This window comes from Chionomys nivalis, chromosome 2 (assembly GCF_950005125.1).
Source record: "Chionomys nivalis chromosome 2, mChiNiv1.1, whole genome shotgun sequence".
NCBI lineage: Eukaryota > Metazoa > Chordata > Mammalia > Rodentia > Cricetidae > Chionomys > Chionomys nivalis.
Genome location: NC_080087.1, coordinates 18,008,020 through 18,030,756, shown reverse-complemented (window position 1 = coordinate 18,030,756; position 22,737 = coordinate 18,008,020). Strand labels below are relative to the sequence as shown.

At 45.4% G+C, this 22,737-nt stretch overlaps 1 protein-coding gene across 1 annotated transcript in view; it reads left to right on the top strand.

The window, feature by feature from the left end:
- The window catches only part of Mthfd1l (methylenetetrahydrofolate dehydrogenase (NADP+ dependent) 1 like), a 189,036-nt gene that overhangs the window by 115,364 nt on the left and 50,935 nt on the right, over positions 1-22,737 (top strand). The window contains exons 21-24 of the mRNA XM_057761342.1: positions 1,474-1,613; positions 6,403-6,444; positions 7,439-7,539; positions 8,056-8,233. Coding sequence (XP_057617325.1) covers positions 1,474-1,613; positions 6,403-6,444; positions 7,439-7,539; positions 8,056-8,233 — 461 coding nt within the window. The remainder of the gene's footprint in view (positions 1-1,473; positions 1,614-6,402; positions 6,445-7,438; positions 7,540-8,055; positions 8,234-22,737) is intronic.

Below are 22,737 nucleotides of genomic sequence, written 5' to 3'. Positions count from 1 at the left end.
ACTTTTCGCCTTTTTGGTGCTGCCGAGGATTTGAGCTCAAGAATTCATTCATGCAAGGCAAGCATTGTGCTACTGGGCTTCAACCCCAGCCCTTAAATATTTTTATATAACCCACAGAATAGTCGTTTACTTCTACTTCCTCTCTGGACCGTTACTTACAGTATTAGTCCTATTGTCAGTAGATGGTGCAGACTCCATCAGTAGTATCTTCCCGAATGACAAAGGATCATCACTGCACGTGCGCGTCTTTTTTAAAATGCTGAATAAGTGGGGCTGGAAAGATGGCTCGCGATTAAGGGCGCTGGCTGTTCTTCTAAAGGACTGGATTTGATCTCCAGAACCCACATGGCTTATAACTGTCTGTAACAGGGATGCATGGTCGCTGTTCTCTGCAGACACCAGGCACACAAATGGTGCACAGATAGGCGAACAAGCAAAACACTCATGCCCTTAAAGTCTGCTATTTTAAATTCTGGCTATGGTTGAGGAGATCTCATGGGCCCAATATTCCACCTTTTTAACAAACCCTTAAGTGATGCCACGGTCACATGGGTCACACACATTGAATACCAGAGCCCTGTGGCTCTCCCTTGGGTAGGAAGATAATCTAATGGCTCAGTATCTATCATGATTTTGGAAAATAATACTCATGTTCTATCTGCCACCTCCACAAATGCTACAATATGTCTTTGGGTGGAGGATGTACAGGTATACATATATGAGGCCAGAGAAAGATATGGGATGTCCAATGCCATCACTTTCTACCTTCTTCCCTTGAGCTGGGGGTCTTTCGATGAACCTGGCACTAGGCTGGTGGCCATTGAGCCCAGCAATCCTGTCTCTCTGTCCCCCGCAGTTACAGGTTACAAGTACACACAATCACACTAAGCTCTCTTCATAGATGTGGAGATTCAAACTCAGTTCGTCTGCTTGTGCACCCAGTGCTCTCTCATCCACTGAGCCCTCTCCCCAGCCCCCACGGTAACATTTCTATCAGCTAGGACGGCGAAGTCCGTAGAAATGAGTGAGCATCTCTGTGGTCCTGGAATTAAGCTAATGTCTTTCATCACATCTCATGACCAATATCCTTAAACCATGCCTCCAACTTGAATTTTGCTCATCGACGGAAATGACCAGCCACCCCTCAGGTTTGGAACCTGATCACGAAGCTGAAAATCCCATCTATGCTAAGAAAAGCTTTGGTTTGAGTTAGAGTCTTGGGAAGAGTGCTCTTGGCCTGGCAGTGAGTCCTTGTAGCGTGTTGAGTCCAACAGGGTAGAGACCTGCCTTGTGCGGTGAGTGTGTTCCATTGTCAGGTTACCTTTGGTTGCCATGGGATACAGCGCCTTGCAGTGACCTTGGTGTGGCAGGAGTAGGGGCCATTGTGAGCACTTGCCCTGTTATTGAACATTGGCTGCCAGCACCCGCTTCTGTTTTAAGACACTAACTCATTCCCTGCTTGTTTCTCTGCAGTGACTGAAGCTGGCTTTGGGGCTGATATTGGGATGGAGAAATTCTTCAACATCAAATGCCGAGCTTCCGGCCTGGTGCCCAACGTGGTTGTGCTGGTGGCCACTGTTCGAGCTCTGAAGATGCACGGAGGTGGGCCAAGTGTAAGTTCCTGCTTTGTCTTAGCTTACAACAAAAACAAAAAAACAGGGGCTGGAAAGATGATTCAGTGATTAAGAGCATTTGCTGCCCTTAAGAGGACCTGGCTTCAGTTCCCAGCACCTGCATCTGGTGACTCTCAACTGCCTATAACTTAAGTGTCAGGAAATCCAATGCCCTTGTGGACTCCGTGGGCACCTGCATACACTTAGCACTCATAAACAGACCCAGGTTGCATACACACATACACATAAATCATAAAAAAATTTAAATTATATAGAGGCTAGAGAGTTGACTCAATATGTAAGAGTCTTACCTCTCTTGCAGATGACCTGGGTCCAGTTCCCAGCACCTACGTCGTAGCTCACAACTGTCTGTAACTCCAGTCCCAGGGGATCCAATGCCCTCTTCTGACCTCCTTGAACACCAGGCATACATATGGTACACATACATACATGTAAGCAAAACACTCATAAAACAATTGTTAAAAAGATTTTTTTAAGCTCATACCTGTAGTCCTAGCACTGAGACAGGAGGATTGCCACAGGTTCAAAACCAACTAAGGCTCAGAGTAGAACCTGTCTGAAAGAAAAAATACAGTTTGATGTAGTGTTTGAAGCATAATATGTACTAGATAAATATTTCCAGTTGTCTGTAAAGTCTGCTTCCTTATTTGAAGTTCACCTCAAAGAGCACTTGGAGTTTAGTTCATTCATATCAACTACATGCAATGCCCACACGTGACTTCTAAGACACATAGAACCACTTTTGACTCTTCAGATTCATCCCAGGCATACCGGCCATGCTTATGTAAACGTGTGGACCAGATCAGGAGGGCAGAAGTGCCCATTCCTCGTTGAGGATCACTGGGGTTGGAGTGATGGCTTTGTTGGAGCTTTGCCGTGCTTCTACGGATGCCTTTGTAGTACATGGATGTTATAGACTACCAGGTTCCGCGTAAAACCTCTTTAGGCCCGTCTCTGCCAATTGTGACTTTGCCTTGTGACTCTTGCACAGCACTGTGTGCTTCTGAGGAGCCCTACTTTGGGAAAATTCTCTCTCTCTCTCGCTCTCTCTCTCTCTCTTTTAAATAAAACAAGGGCTCACCATTTAGCCCTAGCTAACCTGAAACTCACTATGTAGACCAGCTGTCCTGGAACTTATAGAGACCGAGTTGCCCCTGTCTCCCTAGTGCTGGGATTAAATGGGCGTGCCACTACACCTTACAATTTATTTTAATATATGTGAAGATTTTTATACCTTTCTTTAAAATGGGCAAAAGGGGTGTATGTGTATTTTTCAAATTTTTTTACTTTAGAAGTTTCCAAATGGGAAAATTTTTATTTGAAGTTTCATTATTTTCACATCTGATACCATTATGGCATACAGATATGAAAGACATCAAACCTAATTTTTTAATTAGAGTACTATGGTCACAAAACTATAACCAAGGGTGGTCACCCACTATAAATAGTAACGGGTTTGCCTTTGGCGGACTATGTCATTTGGTCTTTGTCCTAGGAACTATTTCTCATCCCTTTTTATAGCTGAAGAAGGCAAGATTTGCTGGGTTTAGAGACAATGGCCAACAGCAGGTCAATCTGAAGTCAAGAATGTCAGTCAACCCCCCTGCTTTGTCCACATGCAGAGCCGAGGGTGGATGGGTGGGACACACGTTCGAGACTCCAACTCCGTGCCAGACGCTTACGCTCTTCATTTTGCCTGAAGCTGCGTTATCATTCAAAATGCAAAATTTGTAAAGACACATGTCATGTATTTGTTAAGACACACATCATGAATCCTTGGCAGTTCTGATCATGCTTAAAATTCCAGTTGTTGCTGTGGGTCCTCCACTTTAGATCAGCTTCCCCTTTCAAAAGATAAAACGTATGCATGTATAATTTGAAATGCTCGTTTCTTCCCCTACCATTCCTACATTTGGTCCTCTAAATGGTTTCGAGTCTGCCTGGTCTGGTTCGGTCTTTATAGAATAAGGGAGGAAATTGTGGAGGCGTGCGGAGACCCAGCGGCGGAAACATCACACCTCTGTAGGGAACTGACCAGCCCTAGGATTTACAGTCCAGCTTTCCCCAGACCTCCAGACTATAAAAATGTTCACCATGATTTCCAGTCCTATCGCACCTCTTACTGTGTGTGCTGCATTGTCAGGCTGTTTTCTTCCCAGTTATTCTTTCCTGTTCCTTCCTTCCTTCTGTGACAGTGTTCGAGGGCCTGGCATATTTTGTATCCCGGAAATGTTTGCAGTCGTTGAGTAGTAAATGAACTTTCACCTCTTAATCCTATGTCCATTTTCTTTCATGTGGCCCACCTCAGTGTGTCAGCTTCTCCCTTGAAACAGCTCTGTCGTACTATTTTTTTTCGATCCAGTGTAATTTCTGCTCCCCCTCGACGTCATCGCATAGATCGCTGCGGTCGCCTGGTGTGTGTTTACTCAGCTGAGGTGGCTCTTTTGATCTGTTATTTGTGCAGTGGAGAATCCTGTGACCTTTGAACTTGCCCATTTTAACACAGTTATTTTTCCCATGACCGTGACCAAAAACCTGACAAGGAGCAACTTAAAGGGGGAAGGACTTGCTGGGGCTCGTGATCTGAGCCAAGAGGATAGGGGTCACCAGTGCAGGGAAGAGACAGGGGCATGAGGCCAATGACTGTGCAGAAGCCGCATCCGGGAAGCAGAGAGATGAAGGCTGGCGCTCATGTGGCTGCATGCTGGTTCCTTGTCATTCAGGCACGGATGGACCCCAGCCCACAGAATGTCACTGCCTGCCTTCACCCTGGGTCTTCCCTCCTTGATAAAGCCGCTCTGGAAGCACTCTGCAGGCAGAGGCGCTCCTTATTAATGCCCTGGGCATTTCCTAATGCATTCAAGAGGACAGCAAAGATTCCCAGGCCCACGACCGGCATTTTAAATGCATAGCCTGTCTTCCAGGATGCTCACCACTCTGGATGCAGCATAAGAGCTGACATCCCTAGACCCCTGAGTCTGCACACACACAGTCCTTTTGCAGTTAACCCTCTAAATTCACTCCAGTAATCAGAGCTCTTAAGAAACTAGAAGACATTGTATATATGGAGCTATGTGGTGGGAGGGGGAGAGTAAGATGGAATCAGGTCACGTGATTATAAAGCCTGGCACGTCCAGGAAGAGCTGGTCATACAGTCTGATGGCAGCCTGCTGGAAACATTCTCTTGGCTTAGAGGAGCTCAGTCCGTGTGGTATTCAGGTCTGCTGGTGAGCTGAGATCAGCCAAATTATGGAGATTATAGCTCCCTGCTTTTCTTGAAGTCTACTGTTCTGTGTATTTAATCTCACTAGAAAATGTCCTCACCAGAGAAACATACACAGCAATGCTTGATCAAATATCTGAGCACTTTGAATTCCCACCAGGTTAACACGTGGAATACACCATGTGTTTAGGCATGTGTAGGCATGTGGAACACTGACTAAATTTCGTTTCTTTATTTAATTATTTATTGGGGGGGGGGGTATTAATAAGCCATTGCCTCCACACTGTCTTAAGTGTCCTTTTGTTCTTTTTGACTTAGGGTGGGATGGATCCCTTTTCCCAAAAGTATAGCAGTCTCTTTCCAGCGTCTCCCTTCAGTTGACCTGAACTAGTTATATCTGACCGTGTACTACAGAGATCCGAAGCCAGGCTGTTCCTTCAAGTTTGTCTGACCCCCAGGTGCCCCTATTCACTGCTCTCTGCATCTTATTGGTGGATTTTATTTTTTGAGGTTTGGGGGATCCAGTCTACATAAGACCAGTTCTATGCCACTGAACTACATGCTTAAAACCTCATGTGCATCTGAGAATTAGCTTATAGATTCTGCAGTCTCTATAGGGTTTCTATTCAAAAGACATTAGCTATCTCGTCATTGGCTTGGATCTGTTTGAATGTTTTTCAATGAAAGTTACCGCTTATTTCATAAAAAATGCTCATATATCTTCATATGGATCTGTTTCTATATACTTAATATTTGTAAATAACATAATGAATTATTTCTGTTCATCTATGTTACATGTTCTATCTCTAACTCGTCTGAATTCTCTTCATTGCTGTACGGATTTAACCTATCAAGTCTTTGGGGAATTCTGTGCTGCCGTGCATATCTGAAAATGAGATCCGTTTCTTCCTCTCAATCTTTACTCTTTTCCCCTTGTCACTGGCAGGGTCTTTCTAATTGCAAAGCAGTGTTGGGTGGAGTGCTGGCTGCAGGCATCTTCTTAGTCCTCATCTTAAAGGGGGTGTCTAAACAGCTCATCGCTAAGTGTGATGCCTGGGATCTATTTTTAATGAGGATTCAGGGATTGCCGTTTATTTTTAATTGGCCAAATTAGCATAAAGACTGATACAGGTTTCCTATGTCTTTCAAGATGACGTTTGGTTTTTCTCTTTTAAGGCTGCACGTGTTGCTGAAATTATTATTACTTCAAGAAATCTTGCCAGAACAAGTCTGATTCAGACAGATATGTCTGCTTTCCAAGTAACTGGATTTTACTAATCAGTTTGCTAATGGTTTGAGCCAGTTTTCTTTTTTTCCCCATTCGTATGAGTTAACTATACAAAATTTTAAAATTTTGGAGTATTCTTTTTTTCTTAACTGTGGAAGGCTTGTGTAAGCATTACAGTAATTGATTTATTAAATTTTTTTATTGATTGAGTAGAATTCTCCTATCAGGCCATCTGGGACTATTGCTATAAAGAGTCCCGTCCCGTCCCCGTCCCCAGCAATGGGATGAGTCTTAGTTTTTGACTCTTTTTATTTCAGGTAACTGCTGGGGTTCCCCTCAAGAAAGAATATACAGAGGAGGTAAGAGAAACTGATCATTCCCCCGATTAATGATTAGCTTCCAGTAGACCGTCAATGAATGACCTCAAGTCCACCGGCAACTTCTTAGAAATGTGCTTTTCTCGACTGAGGAGATGGCTCAGTGGGTAAAGTACTTGCCTAGCAAGCAGGAGGACCTGAGTTCGATCCCTACCAGGGATGGTGGTGCATGCTTGCTTTCTCAGCCCTAGGAAGGCAGAGACAAGTGGACCCTTGGGGCTCACTGGCCAGCGAGAGACTACCTCAATAAAGAAAGGTAGACAGCACCTAGGGAGCAGCCAAGGCTGTCCTCTGGCCTCCACATTCGTGTGCCCATACTGTAGTTTGGATTTTTAAGAATCCCTGTGAAAATGGGTGGGATAAAGAGGTGAAACCCGTCCAGTGACCTCTAAAAGCTGAAGAAAAGATAGATATAGGCTTATCTGGGGTCCTCTACTCCCACGGCAGTCATTCTGACCCAGAAAAGAGGGAAGCTTATACTTGTGTCTTTCTATGTTGTAGGAAAAAAGCTGATTCTAGAAAGATGTGCCGTTGTTTTTATGGCTTTCCAGAGTACAGTAACTGTTCTGCGCCCGTTAACTGGCGGCAGTACCACATAGCTCCTACAGGTGGCGCCATGGGTTTAACCGGAGTAGCCAAGCAGGACCCCTCAGTATCCCAGGGACTTGTGTGCCTTTTGCCCCACTGACTGCAGAGAGTTGGCTGTTTATCTGATGGCCAGCCCTCCATAAAAATAGTTGCCTAGTCTAAGACTCAGATACATGGACTTGGACCCAGACTAGGTTTAGAAGCTAATTTTAACGTGAATTGCCTCTGTCTCCGCCATATTTCTTGGAAACCCAAGGTGATTTAGGGCTCTTTTTAGAAGTTTCCAGGGCAATAAAGTGAGACAAGATAGAATCAGAAGTTGCCAGTGTGGGGAGGCTGGTCTTGTTTGGGGGCATTGATGATGACACTAAGGCTGATTTCCTTCCAGAACATTCAGCTGGTGGCTGATGGCTGCTGTAACCTACAAAAGCAAATTCAGATCGCTCAGCTCTTCGGGGTGCCCGTCGTGGTGGCACTGAACGTCTTCAAGTGAGTCTAGCTTTCTGCTGTCTGGGGGATCACACTAGTGACCGCACTTGTGTCCTAAGGGCACTTGGGTTTCTCGGCTTCATCTTGAGACACAGAATCGTGGGCTTATTCTGTTTGATTTGGTTTCATCTTCACGAATGTGTTCTCAAGTGTTACTGTGGAAATAAAACTCAAATAGTGAATTACCATCTGTTTGGTTTGGGGGGGGGGGTTGGTTTTTTCCTTTCCACCCAGTACTTCTGTCTGACAGCATGAAAGAATGATCAAAAGGAGATTACTATAAAATTTTCTCAATTAAAAACCCTTAACAACCTGAAACTGTTGAGTCATGTTAGAGAGGATTCTTTCTACCTGTTTTTCTTCAAGTCTGGTTTATTTAAACACAATGTGACCACTTTTGATGTTTAAAATATATTCAGTGTTAGGGAGTGAAGTTCTGTATAAACCGTTAGTCTTTCTTTCAAAACATCACTAAGTGAACACAGATGCAAAAACCACAATCATTCTCTACACCAGGACCGACACCCGCGCGGAGATCGACTTGGTGTGTGAGCTCGCTAAGCGGGCCGGTGCCTTTGATGCAGTCCCCTGCTATCACTGGTCGGCTGGGGGAAAAGGGTCTGTGGACTTGGCTCGGGCTGTGAGAGATGCCGCGAACAAAAGAAGCCGCTTCCAGTTCCTGTACGATGTTCAGGTAAGTCCCCGCCACCAGGACGACAGCGGGCTGGTGGCTTTGGGGTCTTGCCGAAGGCCAGAGCTGTTTACATGGCCTGCCTCACGCAGCTTTCCTGAAGGCTCTGCAGAGAAGGAAGCTCATGACATAAGGCATTAGCATCTGACAAGGTCCAGGTGCCAAGGGCACACCCTATTTCTGTCCCAAACCTGTGCTCTTAAGGCTCTGCTTTCAAATAGTGGGCCCAAGGGAAGGGAAGGCCCTGGGAGGTAAACTAATGCTTGCAGGGACTGACCTCCCAGCAGCAAGTCTTTTGAGCAAATTCGTAGCTGCTCAGTTATGAGGTATTTTTATTACCCATATCTGCTGTGGTTCATTCCCATGGGGGTGGGTGGGTGTATGTGTGTGTGTGTGAGAGAGAGAGATAGGTAAGTGTGGGCACACACATGCCACGGCACACATGCAGAAATCAGAGGTCAGCTTGTGGGAGTCAGTTCTGCCCTCTCACTGTATCAGTTCCCGGGATGAAACCATGGCAGGACTCAGCAGCAGGCACCTTTATGCACCGAGCTGGCTCACCGACCCTCATTGTGGTTTCCCTGCACGATCTTACTTATTTTTTCCTTGTCGTAAAATACATCAAGTGTCCTCACATATGAGTGTGCAGTGCAGTGGTACCAAGTATATTCGCGTTGTACAACCAGTTTCTAGAACTAGTCTCTTCTTAGAAGACTGAAACTCTGTGTCCATGTAACGGCTCCTCGCTTTCCCCTTCCACAGATCTCTCTAGGAACCACCATTCCACCTTAGTTTTAGGAACTGGACGCCTTAGATACTTCATATAAGTGGGGTCTTGCAGTGTTTTATATTGTGGCTTGTTTCATACGGTGTAATGTCCGTGGAAATGTCATAGCCCATGTGAAATTGTATCTATTTTAAAAAGACTGGATATTGTCTTATTTAAAAAATCATATTGAGCTCTACATTTTTCTCTGCTCCCCTTCCTGCCTCTCCCCTCCTCTTCAACCCTCTCCCATAGTCCTCATGCTCCTAAGATCTCCTGAGTAAATACTCAGGAGATCTTGTCTTTTTCTACTTCCCATGTAGGTTAGATCCATGAATGTCTCTCTTCGGGTTCTCATTGTTGTCTAAGTTCTCTGGCATTGTGATTTGTAGGCTAGTTTTCTGTGCTTTATGTTTAAAAATCATTTATGAGTGAGTACATATAATAACTGTCTTTCTGGGTCTGGGTTACCTCACTCAAAATGATATTTTCTAGCTCCATCCATTTGCCTGCAAATTTCCAAGATGTCGTTATTTTATTCTGCAGTGTAGTACTTCATTGTGTAAATGTACCACATTTTCCTTATCCATTCTTCAGTCGAGGGGCATTTAGGTTGTTTCCAGGTTCTGGCTATGACAAACAAAGCTGCTATGAACACATGTCCTTGTGGCACAATTGAGCATCCTTTGGGTATATACCCAAAAGTGGTATTGCTGGGTCTTGAGGAAGGTTGTTTCCTAATTTTCTGAGAAATCGCCACATTGATACTGGATGTTGTCTTCACTGCGTGTCTACACCACATTTTGCTGACAGGCCTGGGTTGCTTCCACCACATGACGACTGTAAATGCTGCTGTGACCACATGTGTCCATTGTGTGTGTGTCTGCACATGTGCATGCATCTCTTTCAAGACCGCCAGCAATGGGCACTCCAGGATTTCTACATGGATTTCTTTCTTTTTATTGGAGCCAGGTAGTTTTGCTGTTTGTTTTCCGAAACAGGCTTTCATATAGTCCAGGCTGGCCTTGAACTTACTGTGTAACTGAGGGTGGCTTTAGATTCTAATCCCTTCTGCCTCCACTTCCTTGGTACTTGTATTGAAAGCATGTGTCACTATATCCAGCCTCATAGTTCATTTTTTTAAACTCATCTTGACATTGAGCCCTTAAGTATAAAACCTGGATTTCCCAGAATTCACTCTTCTCAGACAGACATTGTCCTGCTGTCCACCTTGCATCTCCATTCTGGCTTTCATGGTTGCTGCTCTGGTCAATGAATTTGCCCTCAGAAGGTGTCTGTGGCTGCCAGAGTGTCTGCCTACAAGCCAGCAGCCACTCCCGTCTCCGTCCCTCACACATTCCTCAAGAGTGTCTCAGAGGCAGCATCACTGTGTCTGCCGCTTGCGTGACTCCCCAGTGGACGTGAACAGGAAGCAAAAGCAAGCGAGGGGCAAGGGCTTGGTCACATATGTCAACCTGAGATCTTCAGCAAGAGCACAAGGTTGGGAGAGCTGCCCACATGCCTACATGAGCACTTGTCACCTGTCCCCTTTTCGTCCTAATACCCCTAGTTGGCAAGAACCAGTGGTGGCCCTGCTCTAGGGTTAAAACGCTGAAGCACAGAGCTGGGGGAACCTGCCCACTGACCCAGAATGAGAAGGAGGCAGATGGGGAGTCTAACTGAGACAAAAGCTCAACATCCAGCTTTGATCTTCAGCTCTGGGAACTGTGTGCAGAAGAATATTTGAGGGAGGGGAGGGGACCTGCAACTTGAGGGGACAGAGACTCTGTCACTGAGAGAGGTGGCAGAAATGGGATAGGCACAGAATCCCTGCTGGAGGAGAGACATCCCTGACATGTAGGACTTAAGGAGGAATTGTGATAGTTGATGCAGAATGGATTTATTCATGGCAAGGCCACTGGACGAATGGGGGACTAGAATATTCTGGGTTATGAGTCAAGATCAATGCGAGGCTCAGGGAGATGGCTCAGCCAGTAAAAGTACTTGCTGCCAAGCCTGATGACCTAGGTTCAACCCCATGGACCCACACAGTAGAAGTGGGGCATCTGTAATTCAAAGTTGATCTCCAATACATAGTAAGTTCGAAACCAATCTTTTTTGGTTTTTTGGTTTGGTTTGGTTTGGGTTTTTTTGTTTGTTTGTTGGTTGGTTGGTTAGTTGGTTTGGTTTTGTTTAAACTTTAGCTTTTCAAGACAGGGTTTCTGTGTGTAGCCTTGACTGTTCTGGAACTCACTCTGTAGACCAGGCTGGCCTCGAACTCACAGAGATCTACCTGCCTCTCCCTCCTGAGTACTGGGATTAAAGATGTGCACCCCCACCCTGTCTCAGGGAAATAAAACCTGAATGTGAAAAAGTTTTTGACATCTATCAACTCTCAAAGGAGCCCTGCTTTTTTGTGTGTGTTTTACTTGCATTTTCATTATTTTGAATGTCTATCTACTTCTATGACTTTACGTATAGTATTATGCTTACAGAATTGAATTTGTAGAGTTTTAGAACTTAAAACTTTATTTACTCCTCTCCATGTGTCTTGCTGTAGCAGTGTGGGAATAGGGCAATCAGATGAGGAATGTTGCAAGCCCCTTCTTGTTGTCCATGTCCCTGTCCCACTCTCTCCTCCGACTGTCATCGCTCCCTCCATCACCCATGCCTACCTGCCCTTTGTCCTGTTTCTTCTTTCTTCTTCCTAGATACTGGACCTTCTGGAGTCATCTGTGCAGTCACCCCCACGTTTCCCAGACGAGTGCATTTCTCATTGGAATATCCACCTGTCTCCCCTCTGATTTATCTGCTCTTCCATCCTGCTCCACGGAACTTCTATCACAGAACATCATTGTGATAGAAGTTTCTAAAAATACACTATTCCCCCTAAATATGAGAGAATCTCCAATGACAAACTACAAAGGTCACACTCAGGTGACAGCTGCCGTTTACCCCCTCCCATTCCCAAACATCCTTTCCAGCTTCAATATAGACGAAATGAGAATATAGTCATCTCATTATAGGGACTAAAAGTAGATCTTAAAAATACCAAATATGATCAAATTCCTGTATAGAAAATGACTCCCTTCAGATTCAGGGGGACACTTATTCACCCCAGTCTCAAGAAGTTGAGGCTTGGTTTTAAAATTAATTTGTCTTCTTCCTTGCAAGCCTCTCCCTCTCTCTCCCTCACCACCCACTGTGTGTGTGTGTGCATGTTTTGTACACATGCACACGTGTGTAGAAGTCATAGGACAACCTCAGGCAGTATTCCTCAGGTTCAATGTACCTTATTTCAAGTGGACAGGCTCTCTCCTTGGTCAGGGAATTGCAGGAAGCCAGGCTGGCTGGCCAACAAGCCCCAAGAACCCACCTCTTTTCTCCTCCCCAGGGCTGGTACTACATGTGTGCCACCACGCCTGTCTTTTCTATGTAGGTTCAGAGGGATCAGACTCAGGCCTTCGTGCCTTTAAAGAAAGCTCTTGGGGAGCTGAGATGTCATTCCAGCCAACGCCTTATTTTTGAGGGAGATGGTTACTCTTGAAGCAGGGGTGTTTTTCTCAGAAGTACATGTCAGTGGACATGAACTAGCTTTGCGGCATGGTCAGGAAAGTCCCACCCGCATGCACAGGCTCCTTGCTCATGAAAGGGAGCTGGAACTGTGCCTTGTGTTTGTTCCCATTGCTCTTAGAAAACACACGTTTCACAGTCAGATCTGTGAGACAGAAAGGACAAGATACAACATGGAAATACATGAGCAAGCCGGGCATGGTGGTGCACACCTGTAATTCCAGCACTGGGGAAGCTGAGGCAAGAGGGTTAGAAGTTCAAGATTAAAAATAATAATAATAATAATAATAAAACCAAAGAGGGGGAAATAAGTGTGGGTAGTCCCTGCAGACTTCTGTTTGAGAATAACCAGAAATTACCCTCGGGAACCTCTTATTTGCAATGTTTTTCTTTGGTGACTGCAGCTCTCCTAACAGTGAGACATTTGCTCATTTCCCAGATCCCATTGCTCCCCATCACACACTGCAGTTGCCTTCCTTAGGAGGATGAGGTTTCTCAGGGCTTCCAAAGTGAGCCCACTGCTCAGGGTAGGGTGCCTGGGGTCCAGGAAGTATAAGCTCACCCACTCGGTAGCTCAGATGAGCTAGTCTCTGGCACAAAGTATGGCTTGTGTCAGAGATGCAGAGCCCTGATGTTCGCAGTAACAGTGACGGCTGCTCCTGGGACACCAGGTGGTACGTGTGCCGTGCAGCCCTTGTACCTGTGCGGTCTGGTCAGTGTGAATGACTGTGGACAGTTTCCAGTTGTATGTCTGTCTGAATCACTAGAAAGGGTGTTGTCCAAACTACGTGCGTGTCATTTAAAATCAACGCTCTATTTCAGATACAGACCACGAGCTGAAGTGATTAGCGTGCACCTGGAGATTTATATTCGGCCTATACGTTATTAATTGATCCTTCCCTTTCAATATTTTATGGACATCAAAATGCATTATCCCAGTGTCACGGAATAAAAATGGTGAACCCATGTGCTTTCAGCTCCGTGACCTGGGAGCTGAAACAAGAGAAAGCTATTTTTTATTCAGCGTGTCAGGATGCATACCAATAACTTAATTTGGTGCCGAGCTGAAGCAGCAACCATGTGGGCTTGCTAAGATACGGCCAGGGGTGGTTGGGAGAATGATAGGTGGTGTTTTCGTCACTCAAAGGGGATTTCTCCAAGCTGCTGCCCTTAGCACCTGATCTCCAAGTGAGCGGAAACATCCCATTTAGAAGACATTGGTTTGTTTCTGTTTTGTCCTCTCCCCTCCCACCCCGTGCAGATGCGTGCGTGTATACCCACGTGTGTTGGGGATGGGATCTGTATACCTGTGTGCACTTAGAGGTCACAGGTTAGAACACTAAGCATCCCACTTCATCACTTTATTATATTGGGAGAGAGTCTCTCACTAAACTCGGAGCTCGTCTGGCAGCCAGCAAACCCCCTGCCACTCATAGCACTGAGGCCCACAACCACATGCTTCTTACATGGCTGCTAGAGATTTGAACTCAGGTCCTCACGGTTGCTCAGCAAGAGCTCTTATCCACTGAGACAGCTCCCCAGCCCCACGAAGCCCTTTTACCTTGTTATTTCTGGCAGCTTCGTTTTTTTAAACTTTATCCTACTTCACTTTATTTAGTGCCCTTTTGGTTTGTCGAGGCAGGGTTTCTTTGTGTAACCTCGGCTGTCCTGGAGCTCTTTGTGATTCAGGCTGACCTCGAACTCACAGAGATCTGCCTACCTCTGCCTCCCGAGTGTCAGAATTAAAGGTGTGCACCATCACCCCGCATTTGGTGCTTTAAAAGAAAAATTAATTAACATTTTTACATCATGTCTACTGTTTTCCCTCTCACCCAGTCTGTGCCCCTCTTACTCCTTCTCAAATCAATGGCCTCTTTTTCTTTGATTATTGTTGATACGTATAGGGGAATTCATAACTATATAAATTCAACCTGCTGAGTCCATTTTTGTGGCTTGTGTGTATATGATTTCCTGGCTGAGCACTTTGTGTTGGGTCATCGATTAGAGGGCTTCTCTCCGGGAGGAGCTAATTCTCATCTCAGCAGCCATCAGTTGCCTGCATTCTTTGTCTAGGGGTGAGATCCCTGAGGTCTCCCCTGCCACATGCACATTATGCGCATTTCTGTTGATGCTGTCATTTTTCAGGTCTGGTTTGGGCAGCCCTTTTGAGGAGATAGGGTCTTACAGCAAATGACTTGATCTGGCTCCGACAATCTTTCTACCTGCTTGCTCTTCTGTGATGCTTCCTGAACCTTCTGTGAAGGCTGGAGTTGTATTGTAGGTTTATCCATTGGGGCCGGAAGATTGATCTCTTAAGTAATTCATTAATCCATGACACTTTAATCTCTGTGTTGTTTTCTGATGGTCTCCTTTTGCTGTAAAGAGGAGCTTCTCTGATGAGAGCTAAGAAGTACACTCACCTGTGGATATAATAAATTTTAAGAGCCAGGTGGTGGTGGTACATGCCTTTAATCCCAGCACTTAGGAGGCTGAAACAGGTGGATTTCTGTGAGTTTGAGGCCAGTCTGAATTACAAAGAGAGTTAAGGACAGCAAAGGCTTCACAGGCAAACCCTTTGTCAGAAAAACAAAACAAAAACAAAGAATAGGCTTTAGATTAGAGTTAGGAACTTGCTAAAGTGGAGGTAGTGGGAGGTAGTGGGTTCTTCTCTGAGATCCATGACATCACTAGACCTGGACGGTTGGTTAGGTTTCTAGTACTGGCATGATTTTCCTCCTTTTGAGTAGATCATAAGTACAATCAGACAGCTGTTGGTTAGTACCAACATATGAACACCACTACGTAGCCTTGACTAACCTAGAATTTGCTTTGCAGACCAGACTAGCCTTGAACTTGCAAATCTGTCTCTGGCTCCTGAGTGCTGGGTTAAATGTATGCTCTACCAAGCACAGGCTGGGGTGTGTGTGTGTGTCTGTGTGTGTGTATAGGTTTAAATCAATACTTTTCTAGGATTTATCAATTCCATTAAAAAGACAATTTTTTAAGTAGTTTGATTTAACAACTTCTTTGGGCATTTCCAGAACCTTTTCAAAAATAATATTATCATGTGATTTTGAGTAGCTTCTACTAGCCGGGATCACTATAGCTACCCTGTGAGCACAATCTATGAAAGTCACCATGTCCTCTACCTTACATTGCTGGTGTCAGGACCAAGGTTTATGGTGCGCCAGCAGCATACAAGAAGCTATGCAAGGGGCTGGAGAGATGGCTCAGCAGTTAAGAGCATTGGCTGATCTTCCAGAGGACCCAAGGTCAATTCATTCCAAGCACCCACATGGCAGCTCAGGGTCATCTTTAACTCTAGTTCCAAGGAATCTGACACCCTCTCTGGCCTCCAAAAATGGATCTAAAACACAGATACACATGCACACAAAATACCCATGCACATAAAATGAAATATGTTTTTTAAAAAGAAGCTGCACAACAGTATAAGGGTTGATCATATTATTTCTCTAAAGCTGTACTGCCCAAGACAGCTGGCAGCTGTTTAGATTACAATAAACTAAAATAAAATTAAGAATTCATTTCCTCGGTCATTTTTCAAATGCAATAGTCGTGTTCCAAGGGCTTTAATGTTCATGTGACATGTATTGTAAGTTGGCTAGAAAGAAGAGTCAGAAAATATTTGTATGGTGACAAACATTCCATTGGAAGTTTCATTCTAGAATGTTCCAGGTTCCTAAATGTCGGTTTCAGAGACTTGGGGGAGAATTGACGTGGAAAGTGTTTGGAATATTCAAAGTCTACTGTAGTGTTAATTCAGAAAGGCTCACCAGCACAAGCCTAAACACGCACCTCTATAAATCCTTAATTTTCATTCAGCGTGTATGAGTGTTTGCCTGTCTGTGTGTCCGTGCACCAAGTGTGTGCCTGGTACCCACAGAGGTCGGAGGAGTACATGAGATCCCTCGGAACCGGAGTTACAGATGGTTGCAAACTCCCATGTAGATGCTGGGAACTGAACCCAGGTTCTTTGCAAGAGCAGCCAGTGCTCTTAGCTACTGAGCCACTTCTCAAGCTCCATGAAGTCTTAGTACTGTATTCTATATTCCTACCTTGTACAAGTAGGATACTCGCTATTTTGTGACTGGCTTTCTGACCGCTGCTGTTTGAGCTGAGGCCTCTACCTTCTTCTTCATGTAGAATGAGTTTTGTTTTTCTCCTTTGCTTGTTAAGATTTTTCTTGTTCTTCCTTCAAGGCACTGTTCAACTTGTTTTGTTTTTCCACACTAGGGATCAACCCCAGAGCCTTGTGCACGCTAGGCAAGAGCTCCCCCACCAAACTACACCCTTGAACGTCCCCTTTAATGTCTTGCCAGCTTTTGCAGATCTCCAAGCTTTCCATGTAGCCTGCCACCTCCTGACTTCTTGTTTATGCAGAGCCTTGATTGCACACTGCCTCCCATCACATTTGTTTATTGTGCCATTGTTTGCACTCCATCAGGAATGCTCGCCCAGAAAGTCCCCAGAACTTGTGTGCGATGCCTTGACATAGTGGAAGTTCTTGCCGTGGATGGTTCTTTGCTCCTTCAGCACAGGCTTGGGCAAGGCCTGCTGTGTGTAAACCATTCTGCTAGACACGAGGCATATCAGGGTGAGGGAATAAACAGCTTCATCCCTCTGTACACGGTCAAGGGAATGCCAGTGCTGATAAATGCGTAAACACGGCCTCTTTATCATTTTATTTGTTTCTATTAAAAGCTGTGCTTTTCCCCAAAGCGGCTTACGTAAATCCCAAGTTCAGGTAAAGCTCATTAGACTGAGCTTGCCCCCAAGGTTTGTATTACTCTTCACAACCGAGCAGGAAAAGAATAGGAAACTCCTTCACTGAAGACATAGAGTACATAGATTACCACAGTCGAATGTGCAGATTACCCACGGTGGAGGGAGAAACACATATGGGGCAATTTTCACACGACCCCTAAGCAGCAAGTTAACCGAGATATTTTGATTTACTTGCAAAACGCCACAGTAGAAGCCCCTCAGAACCTTGGCTGAGCTTCCTACTCAGTGGGTTGGAGTGCCTGCTGAGAGCCATGCAGCTGAGGCAGGGAGAACCATAGGAGGCCATGCTGCCCATTGCTCAACCCTTCTGTTTTTCCACCCACCGCGGGCTCTGTGGGAGTCCTGCTTAGTAGAGCTCACAAAGGCAGCCTGAGCACTGGCTCGATAGTCCCAAAGCTCTTTCCAGTAAACACTAACAAAGAAGAGATGAGTCATTGGCAAAAACGGTGCACTCCCTTGTGTCCATGGGAGTTTGGAGTGGTCCTGGGACAGGCCACATCTGAAGCCTGGCTGGAGCGGAGAGATGCTCAGGAGCTGGGCTGCCTGATTCAGGACCAGGGCTCCTGGCGACTGACTTTCTCTGGTCCTTCTGCTTCCTCAGCAGATTCTTTCCTGCTAGAAAGATCTTCTAGCATCTCGTTAAATTTTCATTTATTTTGGAGTGGTGGTGTGTGCTATGTCACACATGTGGTGGACAGAGAACAATTTTCAAGAATTCATTCTCTCTTTCTACCACTTGTTGGCAAGTACCTTTATCTGCTGAGCCTTGGCACTGGCCCCAGGCTGTTGCTGACCAACAGAGGAGATTGCAGTAGCTTCAGCAGTGGCAGGAACAAGCGTTTCCTTGCATGGCGATGTGCCACGCCAACAGCGAGATCGCAGGTTCATGTACCAAGTCCCCTGTCATGATTACCCTGTCATCTGAGCTTTCCTGTAGGTAAAGTTTTTAGTTAGCTCTGTTCCACCTGCTACATGTTAAATAACCACTCAGAGACTTATTATTAATTATAAATCCTTGGCCAATAGCTCAGGCTTATTACTAACTAGCTCTTACAACTTGAGTTAACCCATTTATATTAATCTACATTCTGCCAAATGGCATTACTTCTCTTTCATCTTGCACTTCCTGTCTCCTCTCCGTGTCTGGCTGGTGACTCCTCTGACTCCGCCCTTCTTCTTCTCAACATTCTTAGTATCCTCCTGCCTAACCTTATCCCATCCACCTATTGGCCAATCAGCTTCTTCAATAAACTAATCACAGTGGCATATATTTATACTGTGTAAAGAAATATTCTACACTTTCCTATGCCTTCTGTAACTCCTGTAGCATCAGGAGTTCGTGCTTAGATGACGGGAAATTTATAGTCATTTCTTCACTGGTCTATGGGGGTAACTCCACTCCAAAGGCTAGAGTAACCTTTGGGTAAATAGTGGTTCTTGTGATTGCTAACATTGTCCCCCTGCCAAGATCTAGAATCGCCTAGGAGACAAACCCCCAGGCATGTCTGTGAGGGAGTTTCTAGACTGGGCTAACTGTGGTGCGAAGACTTACTCTAAATGTGGGTGACACCATCCCATGGACTGGCATCCCAGACTGGGTAATAAGGAGGAAGTAAGCTGGCTGCTAGCATTTGGCATCCCTTGCTTCCAGGCAGCAGATGCGAGGTGACCATCTGCCTCACATTCCATCATCATCCTTTCCTGGAATGGAGGAATGTATGCCCGTAGACTGCAAGCCAATGGACCCTCCCTGAAGTCGCTTCATCCCAGACCCTTGGTCTCAATAATGAGAAAAGTACCTGCTCCAGCCCTTGGCCTCAAAGACATCGCCAACCAACTATATTCTTCAACTAACTGGAGCTTTGAGTTTCGTATGTTATAAGTTGTGTTGGGCTTCGTGGCATGGTCCTTTCATCCCAGCTACTCAGGAAGCCGAGGCAGGGAGCTTGCAAGTGCAAGGCTAGCATGAGTTCAAGGCCAGCTGGAGCAATTTGCTGAAACCCTGTCTCAAAACGAAAAAGAATAAAAGTAAAAGGAGGGCTAAGAATACAGCTCAATGGTAAAGCACTTGCATCGGGTCAACAAAGCCCTTTGTTCAGTTCCCAATGCTGAAAAGCAACATTACCCTCGGTTATCTCTAGCCCAGCCTCAACTTCGCATTGTGCCCTCGCTCGTTCTGCAACATCCCTGCATCTCTTGTATTCGTACTGAGCTCTCCTGGGATGCTCAAGTCTTTGCTTAAAGGGCAACTGTGCAAACAGCAGTTCTCCCTTAGACGCGGGACAGAAACGATTTCCCTCTGGCTTCTAGCTCTTGATTCACATTCTGCCTTGCTGGGAAGCAATTGGTTATCCCTTTTCAGAGAGGAAGATCTCGTATGATTTCACATATCCCATGGTTTGTTAAAGGCACCTTGTCAGCCAGGAGATTTTAGGATTGGATTTACATTCAGCCGCTTGAATCCATTCGTAGGACCTCCGAATCCATCATTACATTCTGAGGCAGCATGAGCCTAGCCAGCAGACCCTCCGCCAGGAAAGAGCAGATGTGGGTGCTCTTGTCCGCAATGCAGGAAGTGCTGTCCCTAGAGGCTTTGTAGGAGAGGTGGCCAATGAGATAGACCTGAGAGCATTGGAGAGTTTGATGTTTGAAGAGACCAGGGAAAGAGATTTCATGGCCCATCTCAGAAGCAAGAAGGCAGAGACCACAATGGTTCCAATGACATCGGTTGGTGCATGTACTAAAATTCCTCGGTCAGTGTGTCTATGAGCAGAACGTGCTGCTGTGGCACAGGGCTTTTTCTCACCTGGGTATGTGCTGTGGGAAGTGGGAGCTGTAGTAGGGACTGTTCAAAATGAAGGAAACGTCAGGGAGCTTCCAAAGCTGAGACAGCTAGGCCCCTCCCCCACAACTGAGCACGTGTAGCGTGTGACTTCCTGCCTCTTCCTCTGCACTTGACATTTCGTGAGTAGGAATCGGAGATCTTATTTCCGGTAGTTATGCCTGTGGTTGGTTTTTCAGATGAGAGGGAGATGCGGAGGGAGTTACACATGCAGGTGTGTGCAAGTGTGTGCAGGTGCACTCACGCGTGCGTGAGCACTTGGAGGCCAGAGTCTCCCGCTGTCGCGTTTCAATATTAGTGTGCCCACAAACCACAGTGGGTAGGAGTCAGGAGACAGCTGGTCGAAATCAGTTCTCTCCTTCCACCGTGTGGGTCCTAAGGATCAAACTCGGGTTATTGACCTGCTGAGTCATTGTGGCAGCCCTCTGCCTCGTGTTTGGAAGCGGTCTTTGCCTGAAGCGAAGCTTGCCCCCTTGCCTAGGCTGTAAGGTGAGCCCGTTTCCTCCTCCCCAGTACACCAAAGCCATGGTTATGAGAGTGCAGGATCCGAACTCAGGTCCTCATGCTTGTACAGCAAGCGCTTCACCCACAGAGCCGTCTCCCCAGATCGTGAGTTAGGGTTTTGGTTTGTTTTTTAATCATTTTATTAGTTACTCTCTTGATTACCACCGAGACTACTTTTCATGTGGTTATTAGTTTTTGCCCCATTATTAAGTGTCTTCTTATAGGTATTCAAAATTCATTTTAATACTAATCTTTTAGCTTGTAAACTATTCAAATATTTAGCTTCTCTCTTATCCTTGTACCTTCAAAGATTTATATTTTTAAATTCAGAAGCTGCTGAGCATAGTGGTGTATACCCATAATCCCAGTGTTCAGGAGGCTAAATCACCCTGTCTCAGAAAAAAAAAATATTTTTTATTTTAATTTTATTTATTTTATGTGTATGGTTATTTTGTCTACATGTATGTCTGTGTATCCTATGCTCGCCCGGCACTCTCAGAGGCCAGAAGAGGATGCCTAATCCTCTGGGACTGGAGTTACAGGTGGTTTGTGAGCCACCATATGTGTGCTGGAAATGAAACCCAGGTCCTCAGGGAATCATCCCTCCAGCCCCCAGAGGAAAAACAAATGTAAGGATCATTTCTTTTCTGGCTTATTATATGTGGAGTGCCTTGGTGTGGGTATGTAAGTGTATGTGGGTAGAAAGGGTTTCATGTAGCCTAGTCTATCCTTGATGTGTAGCCAAGGCTGGCCTGAGCCACCTGATCCTTCTCCCTGTACCTCCCAAGTGTTGGGAGTACAGACATGAAACAACAGAACAGCCATGTTTACGAAATCTCCCCCTGTGCTGGGAAGACAAATCCTGTGATATTTAGAGCTTTGGTTTTCACGTTGAGGCCTCTGTTCCAATTGAAATTTTTGCAAGTAGGCAGGCTAGTATGAATCTAATTTTATTTCTTTCTAGTCAAAAGTCTGCTGGGTCGCTGACCCTCTCTCTTTCTGTTATGCACTACCTCGTACCTGCAGAGATGCCTGTCACAGTCCATTCTTCTCTTTCCTGGGCTAATTCCTCTATTCCTGTATGGATAGCACAAGAAATTGATGAATATGGTTTTATAGTGTTATTGATACTTGATTTGTGCCATGGCTCTCTCTTCCATGTGCATTTTTAGAACTCGTTGGCCACATTCTAAAATCCCGGGTGCTCTTGGGATTTTCATCGGAATTGCATTGAACTGATTAAGTCATAAAGAGCTGATGTGTGCACAGCATTGAATCATTCATTCACGTACATAGCCTTTGTCTCTTGCTTGTGGTCCTTTCTGAATCCTTCAGTGAACACTTACACCTGGTGGGCGTGGTGTCTTGTGACTTTCATCCCAGCTCTCGGGAAGCAGAGACAGGCAGAGCTCCGTGAGATGAAGGCCTGGTCTGCAGAACAAGTTACCAACTCAGCAAGGACCACATAGTGAGAACCTGTCTGTAAAGGGGGCATCTTACATTTCATTTGCTAAATGTCCAATATTTAAGTCCCAGACAACAGAACAAGACAATAATGCATTCTGCAGTACTGGTTCTGAGCAGTTTGTGGCTCTATCAGGGTTGGAAAGGTGGCAAGTACTGGGTTTTGTTTTGTCTTGATTGGATAACTCTCCTACCTGTGTTATACACCATATGCCCTTGCCGTGTGTGGTCTATGAGTCCCCTACCCAATGGGTGAGGCCATCCTTCCTGCTGGGTTACATCCAGGGTTTCTGTCTAGAATTTTGTAGACAACAACATCACGCACACATTGATTTACTGGTATCTTTCACTTTGTTTTATTTTGTTGTGGGTGATTCATTGGTTGTTTGTTTGGAGGGAGTCATGGGGAATGTTATTGTAGGGTTGTTGTGGTGGTTGTTTAGGGTTTGGGGTCTGTGAGATAGCCTCACTATATTGTCCAGGTTGGCCTAAAACTTGCAGTCCCCCCTCAGCCTTCCAGGTGCTGGGATTTAGGGCACGTGTCACTTACAC